Source organism: Herpailurus yagouaroundi, unplaced genomic scaffold (genome assembly GCF_014898765.1).
Source record: "Herpailurus yagouaroundi ecotype Mexico unplaced genomic scaffold, PumYag 100, whole genome shotgun sequence".
NCBI classification, from domain to species: Eukaryota; Metazoa; Chordata; class Mammalia; order Carnivora; family Felidae; genus Herpailurus; species Herpailurus yagouaroundi.
Window position 1 is genome coordinate 32105608 of NW_024412391.1, and position 11858 is coordinate 32117465.

Below are 11858 nucleotides of genomic sequence, written 5' to 3' on the forward strand. Positions count from 1 at the left end.
GACCGACAGTTGGGTGCATCAGCCTTGATTATGCAACTAGCTGAAGAAGACCCAGGCGTTCCAACTCTGCCTATGAGAGATGCTCACTCTCATAAAAATAAATTGTATTGCTTTTTGTGGTTGTTATTGTCTGTGTTTTTATAAGCATCAAATAAGGTTTTAGGTTATTCTTGCTGGTAGAGAGATACCCTTAAAAATGCCACGTCAGCAAATTATGAATCTGTTGCAGGAGGAATGCTAGCCAATCAAAACACTCACTGTAGATTAAGAAGAAAGTGTGATTATAGTAAAACATTTTTAAGGAAGTGCCTGTTAGAAATAATTTGGAAGAAATCTCTATTTGTTAATGTGACTGAATCCCTAACCCATCTGGGACTTAAATATAGAAGAGTAACAAATACCTCATCTGAGCCTGGAAGATATTTCAGTCACATACTTGAGCTTTGATTTTACTTGGAGTTTTGTAGGTGAAAAGCATGAATTCTGGAGTCACTTAACTAATAGGAAGCAAGCCATCTTTCTTCGTTCCACACTGACCTGAAATAAGAAAACTAGAGAGAGGATCTACTCAATGGCAATTTGATGTCTTACAGCTGGACAGGTGGAATGGTTTCATTTCATCTTAATTTCCCAGCCTTCTAAGATTCATTGTTCTGTTTGGTACCCTATTGTTAAGTGGCTTGAAAATGACCTCTGTCATGTTCATCCTGGAAAAGCCTATGGGGATAAATTAAATAAATATGTAAGCAAATTGTGAGTGTCAGCTACAGACAAAGATCACAAGGAATATAAATCTGTGGAACATTTTGATTGATAGTGTATAGAAGTTTGATATTCAGGACCCTTGGGAGGGAGCATTTGTGGCTATCAAAAAAAATAGTAGTGATTTCTAAGCATATTCAGATGAGGGAGGCTGTCCCCAGCCTAATGGCAGTAAGAAGGGGTAACCAACCTTGACATTTAGGAATCATGAGAAGTTGCCAGTCAGAGGGCCATCCATCCATTCACTGATGCAGCTCATGCTCTTTAAGCACCCACGGTGTTCAGAGTCCTGAGGGGACACACATTTACAGGATCTATTCCTCAAGAACCCTCAAAGTTTTCTAGGTGAGCTACAGCATGCGAACGAATAGGACATAAACTAGGAAGTGACAAGAGCTGAAAGAGCAAGGTAGAGATGGCTGTGAAAGTAAGAAGATGGAACGATGCCTTTTAGCCCAGAAGAAGAAAAGCTGGGGGACTTTAATTACCCTTCCGTGCAAGGGTATTTTTAATCACCCCAGTGCAACTTGTGTTAACCTCAGTTGCATTTTGCTTGATTTGTTGCACTTTGATGCTAGCCAAATTTAGTTATGTTACAGTGGGTGGAAACTCACTAATGAGAACTAACAGTCATTGAGCATTTACTATATGCCAGGCATTATCCTAAGCCCAAGCTTATTCAATTGTTGTATGTTGCCCCCATTTCACAGATGAAGAAATCTAGGCACAGGGAGGGTAAATAACTTGCCCAAAGACATAACTCAGTTAATAGTGAGGGTTTGAATCTTAGTCTGCCCTGCCTTCCACTGTGTACATTGTTCCTGAGATTTTGTGGTGAGAGGGACTGTCATCATTTGTGAGTTTATAACAGCCACTTCTGGCTTAAAGTAGGTGGTCACGCATTTACCAGATACGGGCACCCTGCTCATCATGGGGCAATTATGCTAAAACTGACTGGTTGTTGGGAACTCCCCAGGAGATTTAAGGAAGTTCATTATGGTGGTCATTCCAAAAAGAGCAGGGGTACTGTTAAGATCTTTGTTTGATCTCATCCATCATCCAAGCTTAACAGAGTGTTAATGTTTTCATAGGTGTAACACAGAGAGCGAGTGGTACCAAATCCACGAGAACATCATCAAAAAGCTGAACGCACGTTACAATTTGACAGGCTCCAACGCAGGTGAGTGTGGGGGGCTGGCTGACTCTACCTCCACTTTTCATTTCAGGCCTTTTATTTTATTTATCTTTGTAAGAAGGAAGCAAACTGCCTTTTGTTTATGTCTGCATTCACTTCGTAACTTTAAAAAATGTCCAGTCAACAATCTCGTATGTCTCCCTGTGCTTTGATAGGCTTGTAGCTATAACTCTCTTTAAAAAGTGTATCCTGTTCTGGTTTGAAACAAAGCAGAGTACCTGAATTTGTTTAAAAATACTAAGTCTTGGGGCGCCTGAGTGGCGCAGTCGGTTGAGCGTCCGACTTCAGCCAGGTCACGATCTCGCGGTCCAGGAGTTCGAGCCCTGTGTCAGGCTCTGGGCTGATGGCTCAGAGCCTGGAGCCTGTTTCCGATTCTGTGTCTCCCTCTCTCTCTGCCCCTCCCCCGTTCATGCTCTGTCTCTCTCTGTCCCAAAAATAAGTAAACGTTGGAAAAAAAAAATTAAAAATAAATAAATAAATAAATAAATAAATAAATAAATAAATAAATAAAAATACTAAGTCTTGAGGCGTCTTAGTTGTTACCAGTTATTAAAAACCAAATGACAGATAGGGTTGGGTTCCTGACTGTTGTGTGGAATAGGTTTGATGGATGGAAATTGGTCAGTAAGGTCCAAGAAAAACATGCTTCACTGCCTATAGCTGGGAGCATCATTATCCACTGGAGAATAAATATTCAGGTTCATGCACTGAAATTGAATAAGAGGGTAAATGAAACTGCAGTGGCATATGCAGAACAATGTATGCATGCTTATTAAGGGAACTGAAATATATAGCATTGCAAGTTGTGTATAATATGTGGTACATAGTCTTATCCTAATAAATTCATAGAGTATATTACATAGCATATAGTGACATCTTTAAGTTTGCTCAGTGGACAAAAACTTGGTGAACATACTTTGTTCCCTGTCCCCGCTTCAAACCATGTGGCAACAAAATAAAGTATGTAGCTATATGCTTTCAGTGATGTCAAAAAACTTCAAATTAGGTAATCTATTATTTGAACTGAATGCATTGTTTTTAAGACTGGCTTTTAAAGTAATTGGGATATAGATATTTATGTTCTAGTCCAACTTGCCTGGTAATATAGAAGATCACAGTCTAAACTCAGACCACCTTTTTCTCAGACCTGTGCACATCTTGTTAGGCCAAACTGACCCACAAAGAAAAAGTAACTGCAGACAGAAACTTTCTGGTTCAGGGACAGCCCTAAGTGTTCACAAGTCACACCTATGGCAGCATTCAGGCTGTAGTGAGTGGTGAGGTCAGTTTTCCCCTCCTTTTCCCAAGAGTTGGGGAGGTAACTTGGGTTTTATCTCATTCACATAATGTCATACATCGACCACTAAATAAACAATAGACCTGGAGCCCATGAGGGCAGAGTCCCTAAAGGATCAGGAGGAGATAGTAGAATATATCATGAAGTTCTATACTTCAGAAACTGGTATGTATACTTGTCTTCACTTTTTCTGTGACCAGTTGTGTATGGACCAAATGATTTAATTTAAATGTACCTCACAACGAACAATCCTAAAATTTGTACGGAACCACAAAAGACCCTGAATAGCCAAAGTAATGCTGAAAAAGAAAAACAAAGCTAGAGGCATCACAGTCCCAGACTTCAAGCTACAATATACAAAGCTGTAGTCATCATGACATTATGGTACTGGCACAAAAGCAGACACATAAATCAATGGAATGGAAGAGAAAACCAAGAAATAGACCCCAACTGTATGGTCAATGAAATCTTTGATATATCAGGAAAGAATATCCAATGGAAAAAGATAGTCTCTTCAACAAATGGTGTTGGGAAAACTGGAAAGCAACATGCAGAAGAATGAAACTGAACCACTCTCTGATGCCATACACAAATATAAATTGAAAACGGATGAAAGACCTAAATATGAGACAGGAAACTATCAAAATCCTAGAGGAGGACACAGACAGCAAGCTCTGTGACCTCTGCTGGAGTAATGTCTTACTAGACACATCTCCAGAGGCAAGGGAAACAAAAGCAAAAATGAACTATTGGGACCTCACCAAGATAGACAAGCTTCTACACAGTAAAGGAAATAATCAACAAACCTAAAAGGCAGATGGGAGAAGATATTTGCAACTCTGATACCTGATAAAGTGTTGTTTTCCAAAATCTATAAAGAACTTATACTAAACACCTAAAAAACAAATAATCCAATGAAATGGGCAGAAGACATGAATAGACATTTTTCCAAAGAAGACATCCAGATCCCTAACAGACACATGAAGAGATGCTCAGCATCAAACATCATCAGGGAAATAAAATCAAAACCACAATGAGATACCACCTCACACCTGTCAGAACAGCTAAAATTAATAACACAGGGAACAACAAGTGTTGGCAAGGATGCAGAGAAAGAGGAATCCCCTTACACTTTTGGTGCGAATGCAGACTGGTGCAGCCACTCTGGAAAACAATATGTAGGTTCCTCAAAAAGTTAAAAATAAAACTACCCTATGACCCAGAAATTGCATTGCTAGGAATATACCCAAAAGATACAAAAATGCAGTTTTGAAGGAGTACATGTACCTGATATTTATAGCAGTATTATCAATAATAACTGAACTATGGAAAGAGCCCAAGTATCCATCAACTGGTGAATGGATAAAGAAGATGTGAAGTGTGTGTATGTATCGTGTGTGTCACACACACACACACACACACACACACACACACATATATATATATATATATATATATATATATATATATATATATAAAATGGGATATTATATATATTGGGACATATAATGGGATATTACTCAGCCATCAAAAAGAATGAAATCTTGCCATTTACAAGAACATGAATGGAACTAGAGTGTATTATGCTAAGCAACACATATCAGTCAAAGAAAGACAAATACCATATTTCATTATTGTGTGGAATTTAATAAAACATATGAGCGCATGAGAAAGTCGGGAGAGAAGAGAGAGAAACAAAGTACAAGAGACTCTCAACAATAGAGAACAAACTGAGGGTTATTGGACAAGGATGACTGGGGATGGGCTAGATGGGTGATGGGTGTATTAAGGAGGGCACTTGTAATGAGCACTGGGTGTTGTAAGTAAGGGATGAATCACTGAATTCTACTCATGAAATCAATATTGCACTGGATGTTAACTAACTAGAATTGAAATAAAAATTTGAAAAAGGAAAAAAGATGAAAGGCTTTCTAATGAAAAACTGTAAATTAGAGATTATTAAACCCTGGGACATTGTGATAGTTAATTTTGTGTCAACTTGGCTAGGCCATAGTACCTAGATATTTAGTCAAACATTATTCTAGGTGTTTCCTGAACTTATTTTTAAGTGAAATTAACATTTAAATTAGTGGACTTTGAACAAAGCAGGTTTTCCTCTGTAATGTGGGTGTGCCTTATCCAATCATTTGAAGTTCCTGCTAGAAAAAAGCTGACCTACCCATGGAGGAAGAGGGACTTTTGCCTCCAAACTGCATTCCTACCTGAACTGCAGTATCAACTCTTCCCTCAGTCTCCAGCCTGCCCCTCCTACTGTGCAAATCTCGGACAAGCCAACCTCTGCAATTGCTTGAGCCACTTCTCTCTCTCATCTCCTCTTGGTTCTGTTTCTGTGGCTGATTAAGACATTCACGGTTCCATTTTTTACAAACATCTTTTCTAGTCTTTATGGCTAGATTTTGGGGGTAATTTTGGGGGGTGGTGTGTATTGTCACTAACTGCATACGTATAATTGTGTATTCTTTTATTGCTTTAAAAAAATTTGATTAGGACATTTTCATCTTCCTTGTTAATACAAAGTTTTAATAAATGTCATTTAAGCAGCTCCAAACAAGCAAACACTCAGTAAGATTTCAGAGATACCACTTTTTTAAAGTTGGGGCACCTGGGTGGCTCAGTTGGTTGGGCAACCGACTTTGGCTCAGGTCATGATCTCGCAGTTCGTGAGTTCGAGCCCTGCGTCAGTCAGGCTCTGTGCTGACAGCTCAGAGCCTGGAACCTGCTTCAGATTCTGTGTCTCCGCTCTCTCTGCCCCTCCCTTGCTCACGCTCTGAGTCTCTCTGTCTCTCAATAATAAATAAACGTTAAAAAAAAAATTTAAGCTAATCTTGCCAAATTTATTGGTAGACTTCTAGGCAAATCCTAGTTAGTTTTGTTCTAAACCTTTTGGGTTTCATGATACCATGGACTATTTTTTATCATTAAATACCCTGTAGACCTGTGCTATCCAGTTCGTTGGGCACTAGCCACACGTGGCTATTGAGCACTAGATATGAGGCTTATTGCACTGGGATCGAGCTGTGCTGTCATTATAAAAATACATACTGGATTTCAAAAACTTCGTACTTAAAAAAAACATAAAATATCCCATCAACAATTTTTCCCATCAGTAATTTTATATTGATTACATGTTGAAAGACAACATTGTGGAGACATTGGGTTAAATAAAATACATTACTAAAACTAATTTTGTTTCTTTTTACTTTTTTTACCATGGCTACTAGAAAAGTTTTAATATAAATTGGTGGCTCAAATTGTATTTCTATTAGACAGTGCTGTCCTGGACTTGATTTAAATGTTTGTTTTGTTTTGTTTTGTTTTTTCAGTTCTTTTCATGCCTCACAAACATGATTCATTATGCCTTGCTCCTTTCCTGCTGTGGGTATTTAATGGTACACATTTGTAGCCATTACGTATCTTGTGGTTTCTGCCCACAAGGGAGAGTCCCTCTACTCCTAATTTCCCTTCATTGACCTCCTGTGTGAATAGACACATATGAAACTAGCCCCAGCTTGCAGTTTTTCCCATGGATTGCCTTACTGTCCCTGCTGTCACAGATGCAGTCTTGAATAAGCAGGATGTGTTGATCTGCTCCAGTAGATTTCTTTGCCAACTCCTTATGGACTCCGAACCATTTCCTCTTTCCAGTGTGCCTTTATGCAGAACAAAATTCCTCAGTTCTTACATTATTTGAAAATATCATTGTCCAGACTCTGATGTGATTCCCAGTTGCCTCTAGGATCATGGTAAAGTTCTCAGTGGTGGGCTTTGATTTATACCTCCAGATAGATTCCTAACATAACTGATTCTGTATCCTATGAGGTCAGGGTTCCACTAAAGCCAAACTGCAAATTTCTCTCTGCTTATATATGAGAGTCATTTTATAGAGAGTGTAGCCTTTAAGAGCTTTGCCTCTGGAAATAAGATGCCCTAGGTTTGAATCCCAGTGTTACTGGGATAATAGTAATAGCACCTTCTAAGGGCTTTCAGAGGGATTGAAAGAGAAAACATATGCAAAGCATGTAACACAACACTTGATGCATATAAGTATCTGTTCATTGTTAGCTATTATTGTTTTCCCTCTTTGGAGTCATCATTGGGTCACCTTGTTTCATTTTCTCAAAACAGATCCTGATTTGATCTCCTTAATGAAGACTTTGAGAGTAACACAGTTGGATTATTGATAGGTTGGATCATTGAACTGGTCTTTTCCATTTATCTCTGCTGATTTGATTGCTAATATCTCTTCCCAGGTCTTTTAAATTTAATTGTTTTCCTTGTGATAACACAGATTAGCTCCAGGAAGGAAGGGCAGCACATCTTTTTCCTCTCAAAGCTCTAGGTGCTTAGACGTGCTCCCCATATTCCACATGCTTTGTCAATTTTATTGACCTATGGATCACTTACCCTTGCTGGAATCCTGAGTGAGACTACCAGTAAATGACATCGAAACCACCTTATTACCTGAATGCTACCTTTTCTCCTTACAACCAACATACCGAAATGAAAAACTACTTGTTGCATCTTTGGAAAGAGTGAAAGAATCCTGAGTGAGACTACCAGTAAGTGACATCGAAACCACCTTATTCCCTGAATGCTACCTTTTCTCTTTACAACCAACATACTGAAATGAAAAACTACTTGTTGCATCTTTGGAAAGAGTGAAAGAAACCATTGTACTGTAGAGCCCTATGTAAAAGGTTCCAGCCTTGGCAGAATCCATCCTCCATTTTGTTGTCTACTGTAATATGTAGATTGACTTCTACTGTAGAGCCCTGTGTTCCTGTTCTTACGATCACCTTTCCCCATTCTTCTTTTCAGTCTGAGCCCCAGCCAGCTGCCAGTAGCCAGCATCTGTCTGCCTTCTATTGCTCTGGTCTTGCCACTGAAGTTTCTAGCCTTCAGTCTTGGTGGATCATTGCTTGATGTCACCTTGGTCTATTCCCCTTCTTGCAGAAAGACAATTATGAGAAGAGAGGTATTCAGGAGCTGTTGGGCTTTATTATTGGAAGGAAGGCTCTCTAATGACTTCCTTAAACATAGTGGAGGAAGCAAGGGTATACAAAATTGAAATTGGAGATTGGGATGCCTAACATTCAAACTATCCCAGTGGGTCGATATATTGACTTCCATTGTTTTCTCCTCTATGGGATTGGTGATTGAATGGAAGCAGTACAGTCAGAGGTTTTCAAGAGAACTGATTTTATTCAACAAAGTATGGGTTTTTTTCCTGCTTTCCTCCCACTATTCCTTGGTTATTGGTACTTAAAAGAGAAAAAAGAATAACGTTAAAATTAGTTTTGGAAACACATTCTACCACCTAATTTCCAGGTCCTTTATGCTTCATTGATGTCTTCCTATCTCTTAGAATTGTAATATTGTCTATTTAATAAATAAAGGGATTTGTCTAGTTAACTGACTCCACCCCCCACCCTCCCTCCTGCCCCTTACCTAAAACTTACCGTGCAAAGGTACATTAACCACTATCTTTGTTGAGTTTCGAAACTGGGAGAAAATTGGAAGAGATCCATTTAACTTTAAGGAGAAAAAAAAAAAAAATCTATGGTTAGGTTTAGTTAGCTTGAGTAATTTGAAATTTCCAAAATTGTGCTCTGTGGGAATTTTAAAATCCAAAAGTAATATTGTAAGAATTTGAAATTCTAAAAATAGTCATGAAAATGAGCCTGGTTTTGGTTTGCTGAGCAAATGGTTATTATAAATGTCACCTCCGATAGATGTTAGCAATTGAATCCTAGGAATGTGAACTAAGACTGAGCCACTGTGATTTACTGAGGCAAATTCAGTTCTGTGACTTGAAGTAAATTGTGTAAAAATCATTGGCTCTGGTTCAATGTGTCCTGAGAGAAACGTCAAAATCTTTTCCTATTATCTGAGTATTTATGAAATCCCATTTCCTATAGTTTGCACATGTAGTTTACAACTAGAAGAAATCATATTGACTAATCAGGTCACTTTCTGCAGTCTTTTTTTTTTTTTTCTTTTTTTGCCTTAGCAAGATGAGCATCCGTGGTTGCATTCCTGCCAATTGTACATTGTAACCCCAACAGCAGATTAAAAGGAATTACCTAGATGAGGAGCCCATCTAGAGGCTCTGGATGGAGGGAGTGCAGTTTAATTCTGTGCAGGAAGTGAACATTGTTCTTTGTTTGGCTGAAGTGAAAAGAGACTTTTGACAGATTGCATTTTTGGGGTTGAGCATCCTCCCCTTACAGAGCAATGCAGCCATTTAACTCCATATTATTGAAGTATAATTCTCGAGAACTCTATTGATGCTTTGAATTTTGAACACTGCATTTAGAAAATTTGCTTTCTAATATTGTTAAAAGAAGCTGGTACTTATTGGCATCATCGTTTGGCTGGAAATGCAGTATGTGACCTTTTTCTGCACCTTTGATATTCCCTAATTGTTAAACCATGCTCTCTTTTTTATTCTAAAGTTTTTTTTTTAAATTTTCAACTACATTTACTTCCAGAAAAGTTACATGATTAGTAGAAAGCATTCCTAATTTCTCAAAGGTTAGCATTTTACTACATTTGCTTTATCCTTCACTCCTTCACAGTCACTCATTCTCTCTCTTTCTCTCTTTCTAGTTATTTAGTATTACTGAATTGGTATAATCCCTGAGGTTGCTTCAGTGCCTTTAATGTTTATAAATATGTGTGTGTACATACACAGTATACATACAATACACACAAGCACGCAAATATATATACATATATCATACACACAACACATACATTTTTCCCCCTGAACTGTTTGAGAACAAAGTATAGGCTCGATTCCTCTCTACCTCTGCTTACTGTATGACATGGGACCATAACTAAAATACAATGATCAAATCAGGAAATTAACATTGATGTAACGTGCTTATCTATAGGTCTTACTCATATTTTGGCAGTTTTTTTTTTTATGGCCTTTATAACAAAAGAAACCCAGGCTGTACTGCACGCGTTTGTGCTAGCTCTTCAGTTTAATCTAAACTTTAAACCATTTACACTTTAAACCATTCTCTTTGAATGACCGTGAAGAGAAAAAAAAAAGAGTTCAAAATATGGTATTAAATGATGCTCTAAGATGTTTTTAGGAGCAGCTGGGTAGTTCAGTCAGTTTAGTAGACTCTTGATTTCGGCTCAGGTCATGATCTCGTGGTCGTGTGGTTGAGCTGCGTGTCTGTCAGCACAGAGCCTGCTTGGGGTTCTCTCTCTCCCTCTTTTTTGCCCCTTCCCAAGATGCTTTCTCTCTCTCTCTCTCTCTCTCTCTCTCTCGCTCCCTCTCAAAATAAATAAATTAAAAAAATACATTTTTAATGCTTCATGCTATATTTAAGAAAAACAAAGTATAAACTAATAGAAGTACTGATTAGAGCTTGATTTTATTCTCTAAATTACCTGTATTTTGCTAACTTAGGTATAATCACTAGCAATATTGTTAGGAAAATTTGCTATTTAGAAAAAATTTGCAGTTTATAAAGGCAAGTATTTGAATAAATTAAAAAATCAAAAGTTATACTCAAATATGAGTATGCATAAGTATACATTTAAACAAAATTTTTTTTAATGTTTACTTATTTTTGAGAGAGAAAGGGAGTGTGAGTGGGGGAGGGTCAGAGAAAGGGGAAGACACGGAGTCCGAAGCAGGCTCCAAGCTCCAAGCTGAAGTCAGATGCTTAACTGACGGAGACACCTAGGTGCCCCGAGTATACATTTTTTAAAAAGTAGCTTTCAGCCACTGGCTTATTATGTGCTTCGTGTTTTGAAAAAAAATTACAATAATAATAATTATTGCATAATAGTAAAAAACAAACCACTTTTCCACCTTGACCGAATCCTCAGTATATACCATTGAAATGTTGATATCCAAAAATCATAAAATAAGGATGGAAATTTCAAGGTGAAAATTTTCCAATGTTAAGAAGGAAATGTGAATTCCCTCTGAATGGTCTCATCCACTCCTATAATTACAGCTTCCAGTATATGCCAGTGGGCCACTCTCCATCCCTCATTTTTGGTCAGTAATTTTCTTTTCTGGATAAAACTCAATGAAAATAAAAAATTTCAGACGTCTCTTAAGTGTTTTAGGTTGATGTTCGATAACTTATTATGTATTCCTTTAGTCTTATTTTTGCTATAACTGTGAGCAATGGGCTAACCACTTCTTTGAAGAAGACATTGAAGTCTTCCCAAAACCAGAAATAGCATATCTGTGGGCTAGCAATTATAATTACAAGAGTATTTGCACATACTTATCCCATTTACATGTTAGAACACAGGCCTCCCAATGGACAGGGTTACCAATTCAGAGATCACAGGGAGTTGATTTTCAGAAGGTGAGCCTATAGTCAAACCCTTTGATTATCCTCAATGGTGTCAAAATTGCATCGTCTGAGAGTTAAGTTGATTTAAAGAAATAGCAATAGGCACATTCACAAACTGTATAATACTGATTAAAAGTCAGAAGTAGAGGTGTGACTACTAAGAGAGAAGAGTGATTTTCTTTTACTTTATCTTTTTCTTTTCTTTTCTTTCTTTCTTTCTTTCTTTCTTTCTTTCTTTCTTTCTTTCTTT

General features: G+C 37.7%; 1 protein-coding gene across 7 annotated transcripts in view; it reads left to right on the forward strand.

Moving 5' to 3' along the window:
• The window catches only part of DOCK4 (dedicator of cytokinesis 4), a 436196-nt gene that overhangs the window by 243344 nt on the left and 180994 nt on the right, over positions 1-11858 (forward strand). For all 7 annotated transcript variants that reach the window (XM_040472219.1, XM_040472215.1, XM_040472222.1 and 4 more), the window contains exon 12: positions 1854-1942. In XM_040472219.1, coding sequence (XP_040328153.1) covers positions 1854-1942 — 89 coding nt within the window. The remainder of the gene's footprint in view (positions 1-1853; positions 1943-11858) is intronic.